Source organism: Sebastes fasciatus, chromosome 20, assembly GCF_043250625.1.
Source record: "Sebastes fasciatus isolate fSebFas1 chromosome 20, fSebFas1.pri, whole genome shotgun sequence".
NCBI lineage: Eukaryota > Metazoa > Chordata > Actinopteri > Perciformes > Sebastidae > Sebastes > Sebastes fasciatus.
In genome coordinates this window covers 12543265-12564106 of record NC_133814.1, presented here as the reverse complement: position 1 = coordinate 12564106, position 20842 = coordinate 12543265, and the positions used below count along the sequence as shown (strand labels likewise).

Genomic DNA, 20842 nt, shown 5'->3' with positions numbered 1-20842 from the left:
AATTTGGGAATAGAAGGGTAGAAGCGGAGGGTTGGGGTGTTGTAAATTCATTCATATTTCTGCCCCCCCCCTCATCCCTGTACGAGCAAGCCAAACCTCACTGGGTGAATCAGTGTTCCTCGTAAACAAGCCGCAAGCACACAATGGCGCCTCCAACTCTGGAGAGTCAGAGAGAAAGAAATGAGAGCATAAAAGAAGAAGAAAAGAGTGACAGGAAGAAGGCATGCCAACCTTTAGACATGCTGGTGAGGGGAACACACTCAGCAGAATGCAGCAGAAAAACAAGAATAAATAAAACGGCAAATAAATCAAGAAGCTGTCATCAAGAGGCTTACGGGAGGATTGTAATTGATCCCGACTCCCATCTATCAGTGTGCCTGTGGATATCATGTCAGTGTCAGTGCCATTTTTAAAGTTGATGTCCATGTATTTTGAGGCTTTACAATGCACTGCAATTGCATTGGCTTGGCTGCAACACATATGCGACAAAGAGCCCACCCGTTCCCAAGAGTCTAATTAAGCAGCATACACTTGCATTGTATGTACAGTGGGATTGTTTTGTGAATCGCAACGTATAATATACATCTCATGCCAAAATCAAACCCCTCGGCGGCTCGCGGAGAGTCGTACACAACTCTTACCGTCGTGTTTTAGTCCTCGAGCTCTACCGTGATTGCACACAAAAGCAACAGGACCCTCTTAGGACTAATGTATTCAGATTACAGGCAATTATGGCTTATTACCATTTTGTGGGGGAAGCGGGGCTCATTTGCAGTATTTGTTCAGTGAATGTCTAATAGCGGGGAAGGGGGAGGGCGCCTCGTGCTTCCTGCTGCGCGAGCCGAGATGCTGCAGGAGAACCGTAGCGTAGCGCAAATATTAACGACTCATTTCCCCCTCACCTGGAAGACGAGAGTGGAGCTAATCCAGATACATCAGCGCTAATAGCCCAAATAAATCACTGGCGAGCTCACGTTGTTGTCTTTCGGAGGAACAGATAATGGAAAATCAAGCCACGGTCTCATGAAAGGAGCCTAATTTACTCATGTTTGAACTTCTTTTAAACTATCTCTGTGCTGCTACAAAGTACTCTGATTAACCATTTTTTAGTTGAGTTCTTGACATGTCAACAAACGACACACCATCACCATCTTTTTGTGTCGCATTCCTTTGGCAAAACTTCTGTGTGCCTTTTGCTGCAATTATACACACATGCTCAAATAGACCTCCCTTTTTTCTTCAGCCTTCAACTCTTTTTGTTTCGTCGCAGTGATTCTGTCAGTAATCACAGCGCGGTGTGTGTCTTTGTAGTGGCGAGCGGTGGGGCTAAGTGAGGTCAGTATTTAGATTTTAAGCTGACACGGCGGTGTGATGTTTACACAAGAGATGCTGTCATGTCAGATATTAACATTTGTGAAATCTTAACGCCAATCAAATCACTGACTAATCAAATGTTAAATATCTGGCCGCGGGGACTGGCTTCATGGCTGGCCCAGCTTAGCGCAAGCAGGCCAAAATCAATGTCGCTCTCGTCCAATTTGCTGAAAAACAAAAACAGCCTTAGCGTAAGTGTTAAGTGGTTTTTGGAAAGTTGGGTACCTAGAGGATTTCTTCCACTGACAAGAATATTAAGAAGCTTTATTAGGAGCAAACTTCCCCTTTTACCTCAACGTCAGTGCTGCTAATTTGCCGACGCACCCCCCAAAAAAATTACACTTACTGGCTAATACACCGGTGCTGTCAAACTCAGCATCTCCTCCAGTGAAACCTTTTTGCCACACCAAATGTGCAGCATGAAAGGCTTGCTGTGTGGACTCTCCATTTTTCGTTGCCGTGCGATGGGAGTCTGCGGCGGCGTATTTAGGTGTACGGTTTGGGACAGGAAGAGGGGAAGCGCTGAGGTTATTTGATTGCTTCATTATGGTCATATATATGGCCATATATTTATGTATACTTTGTTATGTATGTCATTACATGTACACCAGTGAGTGTTTGTTTGTTTGCGTGCTTGTGTGTGTGTATGTGTGTGTGTGTGACTGAGTAAAGAGGGCTCAGTGTTTGGACCACCCTGTGAGCTGGGCTGAGTGACAGCATGGGCCTCAAGACTCATGCAGTACACACACACACACACACACACACACACACACACGTTCAAGAACATACAGTGCTCGAACACACACGTCAGCAAGCTCATTTTTCAACATGTTTTCTACTCTATTAATGTCTCATGACTAAATACATATCATGCTCCAAAGCAAACACGCTGTATTAAAATGAAATAAATCACTTTGGGATGAGGAGAGAACACACACTCTCTCTGGTACCACCCAGTAGTATCGCAGCGAGTGTACCTGCTGTTTTAACCCCTACACCCCTATACCCCGTATTTCTCAACACCTGATTTGAAAAGACAGGCCAAACATTATTAAGGTGCTTTAGGAATAATAATATTTTCTCTCTCTCTGTGAATTTGAGGAATAAAGTGAATGTGGTGATGACATAAAGCTAAATTGAAATGAATTGTTACTTACTTTCAGACCGCTTTGACTGTAATTTCCCATTAGTCACCAGTTGTTTCTCTTTATTACGGTGTTTCCATGTAATGAATAGAGGCACGAGTCCAGTTATCCACCACAATGAAGTGCTAGCCTCACTAACAGTGTGTATTTAGGCCCCCAGTCAGAAATTCACAACAGGTCAGGCTGTAATGATATCATTCATATCAAAGGCTTATTTTTCCACTTAACATTTCTTATTAGCTGGTGGACTAGTGACCCCCTGCTATCATGGAGAGCGCACATACACACACTCATATTCAGTGGTGGTTTCGATATGCTCGTGAGGGTACTGTATAGACCGACATTTATTTCATTGAAGCATATGCAAGAGCTATAAAGTACAAAAACATTGCCACATTTTATGAGGAAACAAATCCGTCATGTGCAGAGTTTGTGATTATGTTTGTCGTTGTTTTTGTTTGTGTGTGTGTGTGCGTGTGTGTGTGTGTATTACTCATGTTGTGGGCACATAAATCTATTTACACAGTCACATTGTGGGGACTCGCCTTCCTTTCGGGGACAAAATGCACGTCATTATAACGTAAATCATTCAATTTTCGGGTGAAGACTTGGTTTAAAGCAACAGTGTGTAACATTTCGGGGGATCTGTTAGCATAAAAATGGAATATAATATTCATAACTATGTTTTCATTAGTGTGTAATCACCTGAAACTAAGACTCGTGTTTTTGTTAGCTTAGAATGAGCCCCTCATGTCTACATAGGGAGCGGGTCTTCTTCACGGAGTCCGCCAAAGACAAACCAAACACTGGATCTAGAAAGAGCCTTTCACGTTTTTACATTATCTGAAGGTCATCATAGTTCTCCGACACGCTTGTGAAACTGCGCTAACGTGAGCCGCAGAGTGCAAAATCGTGGAACCGCCAGCTGCCGTCTGTTGCTCCTAAAGTAGTGTTATTATAGTAAGGAGAGGCGAACGGCGTTACCACGGTTTTGCACTCACGTTACAGCAGTCTTGGAAAGGGAGGAGTGAGTGGAGGGGTACTCAGTTGGTTGCAATCTGCAACCACACCACTAGATGCCACCAAATCCTACACACTGTACCTTTAAGGTCATGGTACGGTTAGGGTTAGGGTTAGGGTTAAGATTAGGCAAGTAGCGGTTATGTTTAGGGTAAGTCTGCAGGAAATGAATGAATAAAGTGTGTGGATATTTGTGTGTGTTAGCCATGCAGTTTTCCTTCATATCTACATCTAATGCTTGTGCTTTTTTGTCCATCTGAGCCATGACTAGTGGAGAAAATGTCCATTTTGCAATTGCAGTGAACCTCAAACTTGCAGCATACTTGAGTAGCAACACATCTTTTGCATGTCATGTGCAGCCACGCCTGTTCGGTACCTCTGTAGTTTCAAAGTGAGCAAGAGAAAAGCCTGGGATCCATCCAAATATGATGTCAAATCCTAATTCTCATCATAGTTAATCAAACCGCACTAAAGCACTCCCTTACATATGACATTTCCCATAATTCCTCCCATGTAACATCATTTATTTACATAGAAGAAGCTCAGCTTAAATCCTGCGTATATTCCTATAAAAACGTTTCTTGCAGTCAGGTGGTCACCTCAGGACACCATCCTGGCCAGTGCTTTTTATCCCCTGCATGTCTGGATAAAACGAAGGATGGAAACTTTGATACACTTTTTTGGAATTGTTAAAAGTCTCTGGATCCATGACCGTGACCATGACATCAATGAAGAATCACTAGCTGTCATACAAAGGCCTTGAAAGTAAAAAAATATGCTGTTATCTGGTAGTTGTCAAGAGGAACAAAATGATTTCATCTTCCATCTGTTGTCGTAATTGACAAATTCCACTACAGTTTAAAAGCTATAAATTACATGGTTGAACCGGTGTGATAAATCCTTCTGTTTGACCTCTTAACCTCTCTTCTGTGACGTCCTCTGTTGTCAGATGGTAACTCTACTGATACTGATACCGTGTCTCAATGCTTATAGTTTAATAATATTACTGCATAGCGGAAGTCCTAAAAATAAGACTGCTGAGAGGCAACTAATCTAGCAACTGATAAACCGTCCGTCTCAAATTAGAGGCCAGCGTTGCTAAATGAGAAGCTGATGGGAACTTTCTCTTATTACTCTTGAACTCATACAGTAGATCCTTGCTATGGGGCTGTCCCTCTGGATCTGCCAACACATAAAACATTAGACAGTCCTGAAAAAAGCAGCATGACTATCAGTGTCAAATTCATACTTTGGGCACCTTAAGGTGGGCTAGTAGGGCTGGGAATCACCAGAGGCCCCATGATACATTATTATTATTATTATATATTTAAACAGTTTGCGATATGCTGAGTATTGCAATAAGATGTATTGCGATATATTATCTTTTTTCAACTGCAAATTAAGCAGTTTGTCAACATCTGTTTTATCTAATAAGATACAGTTTTCACTCTGTTCATCTCAGAGTTTTCATTGACATATCTAGAGGTCAGAGGTCAAGGGGCCCTTTGAAAATGGCCATACCAGTAATTAAAAATGAAGAGAGCTATTGATTTTCTTTTGTCAAGAAAAATGCTGCGATGTCTCCTTGGTTCCCGGTAAGATGCCTAATCCTGATCAGAGGTACTGGATTCATTTCACAAGTGGGGAGGGCAAAACATTTGTGTGTGTGTGTGTGTGTGTGTGTAACGCTGTACATTTAATAACACCAGACAACTTTACCGCTAATTTCTTCTCTGCGTCGATTATCGCCAAACAGCTGATCTACTCTGAGCGCATCTCTCTCTCTGTCACTCATCCCAACACTTGCACACACACACACACATTACATTACGCTACTCTTATAGCTACTAACGTCACCAGAGGGTCGTCGGTTCAAGTCCCCGCACGGACTAAGAACGTAATGTAACTGGTGCAACCAATGTAAAGAGAGTCTGGAGCCTTGTTTCATAGGATACCAGTATCTTCACTCTAGCTTTAAGACTGAGCCCGCTACAACCTCTGAAAGGCAGAATAGCCATTGGATTGTTAAGAGATTGATAGTTAATATAATAAAAGATCGATCGATACGATATTGCCACACAAAATATCACGATACTATGCTGTATAGATTTTTTCCCCCCCACCCGTACTGCTGCTACAGTCTCTGTCCTTTCCATCAATGCACTTAACCGGCAGTAGTTAAACAGAGATCTGCATACTTACTACAGCATTTTGATAGATGTATGACTCAATCTGAAAAGAGCTTTTGCAAAGTGCGGCGGACCGGGCAGCTGTTTGCAGTAGCAGAAATGGAAGGGAAGAGAGAGACGTTGGCTTGCCGGTCGGCTTTGCGGACTGACTGGAGGACATCAAAGAGGACGAAGCCAGCGCTGAGCCGAGCTCTCTCCAATGATTAAAAGCAGGGGCCACAGTAACGTCTGGATGGGCCATTTAAAACTAATGAGGGAAAACAAATAGAACCGTGGCTATTGGCATCATGTGTAGGTGGAGTGAATGCGTGTCAGTCTATCTTTGAGGAGCAAACATGTTTGTGCAACTTGCTGGTAATACCGCAGCGTGTTGAACGTAAGAAGGCGGACGTCACTAAGCCTCAAACCTTGAGTTTTAAATGTCACACGTTGTCATAACGCAACGCACCATCTCTGGACACCTTCAAAAGACTCCTCAAAACCCACCTCTTCACCAAGGCCTATGGCCTCTAGCTACTGTTACATTTGTTGTATTTATTTATGTCTTTGTTAAGCGTCCTTGGGTTTCATGAAAGGCGCTATATAAATCCAAGATATTATTATTATAACTTTATGAATTATGTGCACGCACTGTGTGACGCACAGGTGGATTTTCACCGGGATCATCTGTAAATTGACAGGCAAGGTTAGCCTCCTCGCTGATGCGTCATCACCTGAAGAACTGATCTGTTCGTCGTCATATTTGACATCCGGATTGACTCACCCTTGTGAGTGATTATAGTATTGCTGCGTGCTCTCAAGGATGTAGGCAGGAGGCATTTTATTTTTATGAATGAGTCATGTTACTCTGGATCGTTTGCCCTCTTCCTTGCGCTGTTGTGACACACAAATAGGAGCCGAGTGAGGCGGAAGACAAGTAAGTGGAAGTGAAGTGGAGACACAGGCGCAGCAATTAACAGTGAATCTCTGACAACAAAGCCATTTGTTATGATTCATCAAGGGGGAAGGTTGTCTATAAGTATGTTTTGTACGTCACAAGTGACATCAGTACTGGATGCATTGCGGGTGTTTATTTGTCATAATTGCCTACATGTATATTTCAGAACTGAAACAAAGTGCTAGGAACTTCTTCGATTCCTTAACCAATCTATTTTTCTTTTACTACTTTTCAGTTTCTTCTCCAATCATTTATCATTTTCTCTTATTTTCTAATTTGCAGTCCTCTTCTTCTTTGTCTCTCTTTCCCCCCTTGTTGTCATCATCTTTTCCATGTTCAAAAAGCACAGCTTAACCAAAAGGCACAGACGGCACAGCTCCTACAACAAGCCATCGTTTTTCTCTGTTGATAATCCAAGCGCTTGGCTGGATGATAGTACGAAAAGCCAACCCATCTTAACGGATTCCAGGCCCCTTTCACAATGTCAGTGTCGGAGTTGAATTATTTCTCAATCCGCCGCTCTTCCAAGATCTAATGGGCAATTATCTGCGGAGGAGAAGTTAATGGGTGTCCCATTTCACAAAGTCCCCAGTTATTTATGTCAATGAGCGCCATTGTGTGGAAACGTGGCAGACCCGTGCTAACCGCTCGACTTGTTTAGATTTTCTCTATGGAATCCCACACCCATTGTAAGCCAGCACTAACCACAAGACCAATGTGTGTGTGTCTGTATGTCAATGTGTGTTTTATACATGTCCAGCTTAAGATGTAGAATACCAGCGTGTGTGTATAGACCGATGTAACGTACATAAATGCGGAGACATGATGAAAGTATATACTGACCACCCCAATACACACAAACCCTTATAAACAGACATCCCGCCTCCCACATACACCACACACACACTCACCACAGACACTTACACAAGCAGCGCCGTAGACCTACCACCACATACTCAGACAGCCCCCCCTACACACGCACATAGCTAGAGACCCACAGCCACATATGCAGGCATCCCCCCATACACACAGAACCAGAGACCCACCACCAACATCAACACCCACAGGCTCGGGCTCGGTGACATCATGGCTTGGATGACAGCACGTCTTCCAGCCCCATTAGTCTGATTGTAGGTGGCTCCGCCGCAGTGATTTATGGGTAAATATCCATAGTCTCTCTCTGCTGTGTTGATTTATAAGCCATGTTTTGGTCCCTTTGGTCCCCAGACCGCAAGACTTGGGCGGGGGGAATCCTGTACAAATAATGACATTGTAAAACTGGAGACAGTGAGACAGAAGGGAGAGAAGACCCGCCCTGTCACTCTCTCATCACCCGGCGCTGTTGACATGTTTTGATTGGTCAATGACATCAGGAAGCTCGGCGCACTAAAACTTTCTCTTTCAGTCGTCTTGTGGTTTTCTCTCTTCGCATACACCTGCCCACCTGTAAATGTCTACAGCTAGCTGTCGTCCTGTTTGCCTCGCAGTCTTTTCCGTCCATTCGTTTTCCCATTGATGTCATGTATCTGTTTGTCAGCTCTCCTTTGTCATCTGTTTTCTTTCCCTCCTTTTTTTTTTTCCCCCCTCGCCTCAGAAGCGTCTGAGTTTTTAAGAGCCCTATTAATTCTGTCTAACACCACAGTGGAAAATGGATTAGCAAGAAGAAAGAAAGAAGGAAAGAAAAACACACTGTTCACATCCTACAGTATGTAACCTCCACATCGTCCATATTACTGTTTGTATTCTGTTACCCTTTGGCTTATGAAAGCTTTGTGTAAACTAGGGCTGTCAAAGTTAACACGATAATTACGCGTTAATGCAAATTTGTTATAACGCCACTAAATTCTTTAACGCCTTAATGCAATACATTTTTCTGAGGTTGTACCAGGCTCAGTTTCAAAGCTAGAGTGACGATACAGGTGTCATATGAAGCTAGAAAACCTAAGGGATTCATTGGTACCAACCATGGCAGACTTGTCGCGAAGAAGGTTAAATAACGCTCCAAACTGGCGCTAAATTTTGGCGAGGAAAAACTGTCATGGACATTTTCAAAGGGGTCTCTTGACCTCTGACCTCAAGATATGTGAATGAAAATGGGTTCTATGGGTACCCACGAGTCTCCCCTTTACAGACATGCTCACTTTATGATAATCACTTGCAGTTTGGGGCAAGTCATAGTCAAGGCACACTGACAGACAGCTGTTGTTGCCTGTTGGGTTGAGTTTGCCATGTGATGATTTGAGCATATTTTTATGCTAAATGCATAACCTGTGAGTGTCTGGACAATATTCGTCATCGTTTTGCGTTGTTAATTCATTTCTAATAATAAAAATATACATTTAATTTGCATAAATCAAGCATATTTGCCCACTCCCATGTTGATAAGAGTATTATATACTTGACAAATCTCCCTTTAAGGTACGTTTTGAACAGATAAAAAAATGTGTGATTAATTAATTTGCGATAAATCGTGATTAAATATTTCAATCGATTGACAGGCCTACTGTTCATCTAGAAACACCTTGTGGTGATTTGCGCAATTTTTTTGCCCAACACTGACTATATTTTTCCAATTTGTGTCAACTATTAGAGTCAGGGTATAATTACACCAAGAACTACGGTACACAATTTCAATTTATTTGGCTTCTTGCTCACATTTGACTCAATTTTTTTCCCATCTAAATTGTTTTCTTTATATCTCTCGCTCTCTCACCTTCTCACCCTTTCCTTTTCTCTCTGCCAGCCCAGATGCGTAGGAGGCCCCCAGTTGACTGCCATGAGCTGTTGTTTATAATTGGATTGTGCTTTGTTATCGCAGCACGCAGAATGTTAGCCCTCAGTCCAAACAAATCTGGCAATCGATTGAGCAGTGAAAATGCACTGAGCCTGTTGATGCAACAACTGATAACAGAGAGCGGTAAATGGCAAATTTACTGGTCAATTGTGGCTAGTTGGACACAGTGTTGAAAGAATTGTATCTCAAAGCTGTTGTAATGTGCTCAGTTAAGTGGCACTGTGAAACATTTTAAGTGCTCTGTGTTTTATATTATGTTCTTTTACTTATACTTGGAGACAGATTTGCGTGTTTTTATTGCTTCTATTGCTTTGCGCTTCAATCAACAGCAAAATTTATTTGTCTAGCAAGTAGGTGGAACATTTTTCTATTCCAGTAATTTATTGTATATTTCAAAATATTCACTCTGAACACTCACAGTCTAACAGTATGATTATATATGATTGCACATCTATAAGTTGCAGTTATTATTGTTGTTATTAGCAGTAACATTATATTACATTGTTGTTGGAGGGAGGCTTTGCAGTGCATAGTGTGTATCCTGAAGCCAGCTGTCACACTCTCCTCCCAGGAGCCTGTATAGGAAGGATATACTGAAAGGCCACCGGAAACCCATTGAGAGCCCTTCAAGGAAGCTGCTGTGCGTGGCTGTGTGCATGTATGAGAATGAGCGGCGTGTGGGTGTGCATCTGGATGTATCGGGATGTGTGCGTAATTGTGTGTGAGTTATAATTAGAAAAGCTCCTCCTGACTGACAGGTGTTGGGGCAACCTGCTGCGGCCCCTAAGTGGTGCATGCTGAGTGCTCGCATCTCCTCTAGTCTCATCCGGAGAAACTGGCAGGTGGATTTTATTGTTTGCGTAAAGCAATGGTGGATGGAGGGATGGATGGACACAAGTAAGAATTGGGGGGGGATAAAAAAAGATGACAGTATTTCCTGTGTATTCTTTCAGAGCAATGCCAGTATGTTTGACATTTCCACCAGCTATGAGTAATGTTCCCTATACCCCTCTGTGCTGCTCAGGCAGCGCAGTACTCGCTCGCTGGACAATGAGGTGGCAGAGATTTGTGTGTGTGCGCACAGCCAGACACTGAAAACACACAGTGAGTCATAGTACGCCATGCCAACACTTATACATGCGTGTACGTATACACTCTGAGACTCACCCACAGTCACACTAAAGGTCGCCAGCCACTAAGCACAATGTAGATGTCATGACTAAATTGATTTATATTGACGTCCACCAGAGCTAAAAGTCTGTGCGGGTGGGCTGTTACTGTAATAGGAAGCATGAATTGCTTGCTAGTCATACCCAGTACGCAACGTGTGGATCAAGAACTCATTGACTACATTTACATTCACAAAATATTCTGTTTTTTGCCCTTATTCCGAAAAAGACAATATTCCTACTAAGCTGTTTTCACTAATATTCCTGTTTATATGCAGCCGTCTATACTCCGATTAACGTAACTGGTGGCAGGCTTGTTCGACCATGCAAACACAGCCTCCCCGTTTCATTCTTTCAACGACCTTCTTGAAAAGGTCGGTGTAGCGATATTTGAGCATATCCAAAAACCTGTTGTTATCCAAGTCTTTGATAATGTTTATAATTAGGTGTGTTTCTCCTTCTGACCAGAAATGTGGGCTTTTCTTTTGGGCATGCATCTCTGCAAACTGTCGGCTAGTTGGTTTGTGTACAACGCACAAAGCTGGCCGCAAACAGAATATGTTTTTTTCATGACCCGTATCAAATTCAAAATATTGTCATATTCAGAATAATAGTGGAATAATAGTGTCCAGGTAAACGTAGTTATTGTTACCTGTCTAACAGGATTCCACTTACAAATTAAAAAAAAAAAAACTATAGTCATATTTCAGCCGAACCAAACGCGCTTGCAAGACATGTGCTGGACATTTTTTATAGGCACAAAATACATTTTGTTTGTGTGCTTTATTCTAGTACCAGAGGCTACTATGTAAGTCCCTCTTTCAGGTTGAATGACCTTGAGTAAATTATTTACAGATCCTTTATATTAAAAGAAAAAGGACTGAAACTGTAAAAATGTTACCCATGCTGCAGTGGGCATAACCTTTGTTGTTGTAGGAAAAGACAATTATGTCTCTATCTAATATACATTTGTCTGAACTCGTCCACTCTTGTGGTGTCACTTTGGTGGTCAGTATGACTGTGTAGTAGAAATCTTTTAGGTTTTGAGAGAAGCATCACTATGTATTTAAAATATGACGTGTTGGAATCCAATATTAATTTTCTGTGCCAACCACTGTATGCTGATGACTACCTGCTATTCTCGCCTAATTAAAGAAATCACACATTGTGCCAAATTTAGTTCTTTCTCACTTTACATAAATACAATATAAAGCTTTCATCGATCTGACAACTGCAACAATGGCGTGGGATTCCATTTGATGTAATTTTTTTAGTAAATACATAACATAGTACACACAAACAAATCATTCAGAACTCTGCCGCCCGGATCATCACTCGCACCAAGTCCTCCGACCACATCACCCCCATCCTCATCCAGCTGCACTGGCTCCCTGTTAAATCCCGGATCGATTACAAAAACCTTCTGCTCACCTACAAAGCTCTCCATAACCTCGCCCCCACCTACCTCACAGACCTCCTCCAGGAGTACACTCCCTCCCGTTCCCTCCGCTCATCATCAGCCGGACTTCTGACCACCCCCACCTCACGCCTCAGCACCATGGGAGCCAGGGCATTCAGCTGCTCTGCTCCCAGGTTATGGAACTCACTCCCCCCACACATCCGGCAGTCTGACAATATCACATCATTCAAATCCCTCCTGAAAACCCACCTGTTTAAACTGGCCTACTCTCTCTAGAACTCATCATCACCCATCATATGTGTCTGTACAAATATGTTTCTGTCATGTCCTGTTGTTTTTAGATTATTTTATCTGTCAATGTTTTAACTGATTTTGTTAAAGGTGTCCTTGGGTGTCCAGAAAGGCGCCACTAAATAAAATGTATTATTATTATTATTATTATTATGATTTGAGCTGTTTGTCAGCTTTAGACACCTGTTTTACATCAAAGACAATAATTAGCGTTGTGGGCTCAAACACATAATTAGCTAATTGTTTATTTACTGCTGACTCTGGATCTGAGTTATCCTTCCAAACATAATTGGAAAACAATGCTGTAGTCTAAATTTTCCTGCTTTTGATGAGCGGAAAGCTAATACCAACCAAGATATATATATATAAAAAAAGGTATTTGATGCACAAGCACAAAAAGTGATTTTCAATAAATGCGTGTAGAGAAATTCTCTAAATGCTTATCCTTTTATGGTATTATAGCAAATCCTCCAAGTGTGCTGTTCTGGCTTAAGTACTCCAGGCTGCGAAAGGTCCCAGAGTAAAAACAATGAAGTGCACCTGCTCTTCTTCCATCCATCCATGTCTCTCATCCGCACAAGTTCTTCGCCTCCTGTAGACCTTTCCCCTCCTCCCTGCCGATCATTCTCTTCAGGCTACTGTGTCTATAATGAGCATTTCCTCCTACCCCCCCGCCACCTACTCTCTCACTTTCTCCCCCCCCCTCCTCTCCTGTCCTCCCCTTCCCACTGTGTGCAGAATTGGAGAAGCTTATCACCTAGCAACCACAATTAAAGTACAACAAGTCAGTGGCGGTAGCAGCCGCCATCGGAGCAAGCTTCACAAACCTCCGTGTGACCAAGACAGAAAGAGAGGAAAACAGAGAGAGTTCGATAGGGAGGGAGGGAAAACGGAGCTAAAGAGTTGAAGTTGGACAGGTGAACTGCAATTAGAGCCGCCGCTGGAGCACCGTAGAGAGGACTTTGTGGGTTTTGAGAACAAGAGAGAAACACGGAGAGTGGAGTTAACGTTCTCCGACTGGGTTCACCGGGTTGGACTCGACAGGTATGCGTGTGTGCTGGAATTAATGGACGCAAAGTGAAGGTATTCTGCAAATTTGATGGTGTTCTTTTCATTACTGCTTGTGTATTTTTGTTTGCTCGTGAGTCAGTATTTGAAGAAACGTGTTAAGAGGATTATGCTTTTGAGGCATTTGGCACGAATACAGCATATATTGTCTCTGTAATTTCAAGGCTGTGAGGGAAGTTTTTTATGGTACCTGCTGTAAAGGTATGCATTTACACACCTGCTTTTATACACACACTAAGACAGATGTGGGTACAACTGGAATCTGATGAATGATGTTACTAATTGATTCTTATGCATTCATTATTATTATTATTATTAAAGCCATATATTGTAATCCCTTCAATGTGGTCACTCTATTTTCATGATTTCTAAAATTTGTTTGCACATAATTAACAAATATGTCCTAAACTTGATGTGTAAAGCCAGCTAATTATCTCCCATATGTTCCAAACTATCATTAGGATAATTGACTAAGGTGTTAAGAGTAGCTCCATTAGATGTCAGGTGTGATGTCTCCTGCTACCCTTGTCAGTGGAAACATGCTTTTTTTGGCTCAGGGGGACTTAAGGACTGAGTAGTGACTAGTGCACAGAGAGGGAAGGGTTTTGTTTGAGCTGAGATTGTGTTTGATTTTTTGTATGTTAGTGATGCTTTCTGTGGACACGTGTGGACAGATGTGATAGGATACAGATGGCAAGATGCAGGAACACCGTGAACCAAGTTTGCGAGAGGCTGGCGTACAAACGGGCAAAATATCAGTCGATGCCATTCACAACATTTTACTGTAATTGAAGCTTGCTTCCATAACTTCACATACTGTATATATCTGTTTGACAGAGGATATTGTGCACGACACGCTGTCACATGGGGAATGCTTTTATATTTGGTTGTTGATCATAAATTTCAGCTTCTTCAAAATTATGATCCGAAAAGGAAGCATTTCTGTCATAGTGAATACCCAAATAATTCCCATACATTTCCAGAATTATGCTGTTAATCATGTGATGTGAAAAATGTGAAGTTGGGCATTTTATATTACAGAGGCTGTAATTGCTCACTGCTCGTAATTCTGTAGTAATGCTATTCCTGTTAAGTAGACGAGTTTCTGTCTCTCATTCATGCTCTGATGCAGTCGTTACTTCAGCCTGAAAGGTGGCTCTAAAATAGTGCTCCTTCACCCCCCACAGACCTGTCTTTCAAATGAAGGACACCCACCTGCACTCATCCCCATGGCGGAGTGGCGCTACCTGAGGGCACTGTGGGGGAGCTGGGGGGGTGAAAGGTCAGCCGCTCCGTATGGCCTATCCTGTCCCCACCAGGAGGATGAAACTCATATGCAGACTTGAACGCACAGAGAAGTCAATCGCTGGTCAAAATGTCACTGCCCTGCACACATAAAAGCACACACACACACACACTCAAAACACCAGAGTAGAGGCTCCACTAGCTGGTCAAAATGTCACTGCCCTGCACACATAAAAGCACACACACACACACACACACACACACACACACACTCAAAACACCAGAGGAGAGGCTCCACTAGCTGGTCAAAATGTCATTGCACTGCTCACATAAAAGCACATACACACACACACACACTCAAAACAAGAGATTTCTCTGATGTTCAGTTTTAGATTCAAAGAGAGGGAATGCCTTTTCCTCGCTTCTTTTTTAAGGATACACTCCCTGTACTGTACCACTCTAGCACTTTGTTAGAGTCTTAAGATGCCCACGCATGATCAGCGGTTAAATCGCTCTGTGCTGGCTGTGCCATCGTTTTCCTATGGGGACAGCGATGCCGCCCGACTAGGTGGAAGTGCTTACCCTTGGCGCGGCGCACCGCTCAAAATCGCCACCGAGCGCTGCGCTCACAGTTAAAATTATTTCAACTTTGACCTCGGTTGGCACTGACCTTTCAAAGCGCAACCAATGAGAACAGCTCTAACTGTTGTTGTTGCCTAGAAACAGTGAATGACGTTCCTTGCGCTCATTTTGGGGAGATATTTTACCTGCTGCCTCTGCAAGGCTCTGCGCCCTACATCGTGGCGAGTGAAAGGCAAATGTCTTATCATGTGAAGGCAGCTTTAGAAAAGGAGCTTGCACCGTAGTCACTGAGGTCCAGTAGATGTCCATTAATAGCTCCACTGATAGAATTGGAGACATTGGGCCTATTTTCGTGGCGGCGCCACAGCTAGCACAAGCAGCGCTCCAACCAAACTACACCAGGCTGCTACAAAATCTCTCTAAACATATCAGACTGGTCAGTTATAACTGTATTCTGTCTCCTTTTCAATAAAGACAAAATCACCTGCAATGTTTTATTCTTCAAATGCATTATGAAGCAAACACTGCTGTCACATTTTAAGATATGATGTGACCATTTACGACGTGAAATACATGGGGTTATATAAACGGCTTCACCATTTCCATCGTCATTGTCCTAATTATCACCATCTGTCTCTGGCTGCAGATTGGAGGTGTTGCGTGTTCAGGTCGTGCAGCTCTGTACCGTCCAACAATATGATTTCCCGGAGAAGCATTTCCATTTGTTGAGCTATTGCCGTCATGTGTCAGTGGTGTTGGCACAGCTGTTTCAGAGCGAGTGATGAGACCAGTGATGTGATGGACTGTCAGTATATTTATTAATCACCACATCCTCCCATCTATATTCAACTTCAGCCAGCCCTTTTGCACTTTGCACTGCTGCACCTACATGAACCAAAATAGCAGGTGTTCTTGTGGACACCCACACAGTCCGTGTACCCAAGTCCTGTGATATGACATGAGATATGGTTAGAACAAGCTGCCCGATCAAGAAGCCCCCAGCAACAGGGTTTGGTCGTGAGGCATAGTGGCCGCAGTTGGAATTGCAAGTCATGTGATGCAAGGTGGCCCGAAACGACTATTTTCCAAACACAATCATCACAAAAGGCTGTAAAATTTGTAATGGGGCACCATCTTGAAAATGGTATCCAGTCCTCTGAATACATCCATGCCTTTACCACCATCTCACAGAGGGGTTTGGGTTCAAACTGATGATTGGCAACCTGTCTGCAGAGTGCTCCCGAGGCCCAATGCACGCTGGGACCATCTTTAATTAGGAGAATGAAAGGTTTGGGAGTCTTTGAATATGTTCTTGAGAAGGTCTCAGTGGCCGTGTTTCTATACATATATTTTTATTCACATTTGAAGTATCACATTGGAAAAAACTTCCTCAATTGCGAACATAGGTTTTTACACTTCCTTGAGGTGGTTTTTGCCTTTGTCGAAAAAGAGTTGATGCGCTAAATGGGATATGGAAATGCTTTTGCCGAATAAATTCTGACATAGCGAACATTTAACTCACATAACTGATCAGCTGCTTCTGTTGTCGGCATTTTCTCGGATATTCCCATAAAATGCGACTGCACCTCTGGACATCATGAAACATTGCCAAAACTAGCAGACTCGAAAGAACAATTAAAACTTGCCCAATTGAAACAAATTCCTGAAGACCTCTCTCCATTTTTCTATCGTAGATGGGTTAGATGGCCAAGCCGACTTGGGGGCGTGTCCAGAAGGTAACACGCAAATTACGAAACTCTCGTGAGATGGTTAAGGTTAGGCATTGACCTTGATTGGTTAAGGTTAGGATAGGTTGTCGGGCAGCGAGTCTCGTGAGAGTTTTTGTACGTTTTTGCAAGTTCTCGCAATTTGCGGGTTACATTCTAGACACGACCATGACTTGTTTTGTTTACGGTTTGCAGCCTCTACTTCTTCTACTCTGTTTACCAGCAGATTACAGCCATTTGTAGTCCATAGCGCCAACTTCTTACTAAACTACACTGTAGCCGAGTTTACTCCCTTCAAACCAGTTGATGGAAACGCGCCTAATTTGCATTTCATTTTTTTCTATATTTCAAAAGTTCGCTTAAAATTCGCTTGATAGTTGCATGGAAACACGGCTTGACAGCCTTGAAACCATCGTAATATTTTGGTGATGGAGCGTGACCTACAGTAAATTAGCCTCCTTGCCAAAGATAAAAAAAACAGCGGCATAATTTTACTCCAAAAATATCTCCAGCCTAAGGCCAGTTATGTGTATGTGTTGAGTGTCTTGCGCTACTGTCAGTCTCAGCACGCGTCACCGCTGAGGGCTATACACCTCCAGAAGATGCGGACAGCAGGGGGATACTGTGTGTCTGCACCGCTGTGTATAGGTGTGTGTTTTGTGTCAGTGTGTATTCTGTGCCTAATAAGTTGGCTCTGCCGGAGGGTTGTATTCAAACAGCCCCTGTTGAGCAGAGCTGGCAGGATGTATTATTTTTGCACCTGGAGTTTCTGAGTTTCATCGGGGGAAATGGCTTTTAAACTCGCTCGTCTTGCCTCCTCTCACACTCACGTTTTTCCTTCCTAAACATGCGCTTGCACACCACATCTTGATAAATGTATGTGAATAAAGTGTGGAGCTAGGGAGCTAATTATTTTTTTCTCTGGAGACGAAGTCATTACCCATGTAATTGACTCTCACAGGGTGGCATTGATCATTTGATTGGTGTTGCCAGATTAGTGGGAGAGTTGAAACATACATTGCTGTCGGTCACCTCGATTGTAATAAACCAAACTCAATTAAGGGGGAGAGCAGGATATCTCTGTCTTTCTGTTTGTGTAATTGGATTGTTTTTTAGGTTAATGAACTTGCTGGTGCTTTGATTGAGGACAGTACCTTTTGTGCAGACCCTTAACTGTACTGTATGTTGCCGGTTGAAAATTGGCAAAGTATCCCTTAAAGGATGGAGAATGCTTTTTCTTAGATGGTGATTGTAACGTCTGTTTTTCTTCTCTTATTTCCAGAGTCTGGGCTCTGCTGACCGAAAGGAGAATCAGCACAAGAAGTAAGTCCCAACCGTCCTCACCTGTCTGTGCATCTCCATCCATCCATGCACTCCTCTCTTTTGTCTATATTTGATTTCAAGAAAACAGCAAAAGAGACCAAAGACTTGGACATGGTTCAAAATCAATGGCTCCCACAGACTTTATGTAATCCCCCAATGGTTGTTGCCACCATGATCTTTTGCTAAACTTAACTTGGGCGTCATTCTGTCTTGTTCTAACAACATAATGCAAGTTTCCTAATACTAATCTTGAGTTATGTAAGCCACGTGCTGCCGTGAAAATCTAACACATTCATTGGCTCACTGACCTCATTGGCATAACCGATGTCTAATCTGTCATCGTGGTTCAAGTAGAACATTAAGCAGCTTAATTCAAACTAGTTTTTCAAGTCAAGAATTTGACCTGAGTGTGTGTGTGTGTGGTTGAAAAGTAAGTTAAGTGTGTCTAAGCCTGAATCATAATCCACTCCAAAGTAGTAATACTTTCCAGTCGCTCTAGTTATTCAGCATGGTACCGTTTGGATTGATCAGAGTAAGAATCATCTTTTAATTTGCCACCTGGAACAAAAGCACTCACAGGTTTTTATACCTGCTTCCAATAATTGCAAAAATGAAATTATGAGAGTTACTCATTATGAAAGGAAATCGAGTTGTTTCGTGTTTTTCAGTAACTGAGAGTTCCTCTGCCAAGTGATATCTTGACAATGACATCTTCTGTGGGATTGTGATTCACACCAGGGATCTTTATGCTGTGAGACGACACTGTTAACCACTCAGCTTGTATCTTAACTGGTATCAACAAAATAAGATTGGATTAGGTTAGGTCAATTTGATTTACAAAAGCCCAATATCACAAATTATCCAGCATCCTTTTTGACCCTCACTTCAGATAAAAAACAACTCCCCATTATTTGAGATAGACCTTTATATCCCCAGTTTCATATTTTGTCATAGCTTAGTGAGAGTTCTCTCTGTTTTCTGACCTGCTGCCATTAAATTTGCCCATTACTGCTATTTGCTGTTAATGCGAACTCAACACCGACTCTGTTTTAACAAGCGAACCACTACTGTGAATTTATTCTCTCAGTAACACAGTAACCATTGGCTTTGCTAATTACTCCATTTGTGCTTTCCAATAACATTTCCTACTGTACTACATTGGGGCCAATAACAGAACAAAAAAAAAAGCATTTTAATGGAAAACGAGCCTTTTTGCACGTCTGAGATGAAACTGTGTGGAAAATATAGAAACTAATTCAACATTTGAGGTGCACAGCAGATCACTGTCAGTCGACAACAGTGAAAGACGAGCGGGGCGGGAACTTCAATCAATCAAAATTAGCTGTATATTTTAGTTGCCCAGCAACTAAAGCCATGGACACCCATACTTACTCTCACAACACATCTCTCTACTGTCTGTTTCCTCCTATCAGCAAAGCAGCCAGCATGATCTGTGCACCTCTGAATGGGTACTTGAAATGGTTCTTTTTTCTCTGTATCGCTGTCCAAGACATTTCAGGATGCCTCACTTTGCACCAATTAGCCCATGAGAAGATTTTTTGCTTGCTGCCGTCCTTTGAAAGCTACACCATTGCTTGAATTGAAGCTTCAATGAGTGCAACCTGTTTGTTTAGTACATTCAGCCAAGTACTCTTGAGATTATCGATTGCGTATCTATCTATCTGTTTTCTTCAGTCAAATACGGCTTTCAGCTGCACATTTGAACTGTAATGCCCGCATGGTTTCATAGCAACAGGCCTTTGCCAGCTAAACATGGAGTATGAGTGTGTCTACAGTGTGTGTGTGTGATGTCCTGAAGTCACCCCATTTTTACTTGGATCTTTAACAAACAAAAAAATGGAGTAATCAGGCTGAATCAAAGATCACTTGACTTGTTTCCCACTAATGAAACTCACAGCGGGTTGGCCTTTGTCTGCCTGCCTGTGTGTTTGAGGCTGTGAGTCCTGACAGTGGGACATGTGCTGCATCATAGATGTAATGTATACTTCTTTTTTGTCATATCCGATGCCTCTGATGTGCCAGGTGTGCTGGCACAGTGAGCACTCGGTGTGCCAGAATGGGAGACATCTGTTGCCAGGAGACAAGCAGCTGTATTCGAGAACCGGTATAGCCATCAAGTAACAGGAGTCTTCCCCGGGAAAAAAGAGGGAAAGAGAATAGTGTTCAGTATACCCCTGTCACACATTTATTTATGCCAGCGGAAACATGTGAATGAGCGTAAGTGAACAGATATAGTAGGTTAAATGGGGAACAGCATGCACACACATGGACGCACATGTCTTTCATGTCAAAATAACCATTAACCTGAGGGACAAATGACAACATACAGGCATGATGTGTGTGTGTGTGTTAGTCTGTGCTCTTTAATATCCCATCTGTATTATCTCTTCCTTCACCATAATAACAGTCACTTCCTCTCTGTTCTGGCTCCTATCCTGCCTTCAGCTTTCCATTGGGAAGATGATTAGTATTTTGAAGGTATATCCTCTCACTACTATGTCAATAATGTCAACAAAATGATTGAATATAATCATAAT

General features: G+C 42.5%; 1 protein-coding gene across 3 annotated transcripts in view; it reads left to right on the top strand.

Annotated features, from left to right (window-relative positions):
* Positions 1–20842, top strand: part of ankfn1b (ankyrin repeat and fibronectin type III domain containing 1b) — a 145554-nt gene that overhangs the window by 73389 nt on the left and 51323 nt on the right. For 2 of the 3 annotated variants that reach the window (XM_074619720.1, XM_074619718.1), the window contains one exon: positions 18244–18284. In XM_074619720.1, the coding sequence (XP_074475821.1) occupies positions 18244–18284 (41 nt within the window). Of the gene's footprint in view, positions 1–13127; positions 13384–18243; positions 18285–20842 lie in introns of those variants that run through there. The other variant, XM_074619721.1, reaches the window with a different exon arrangement.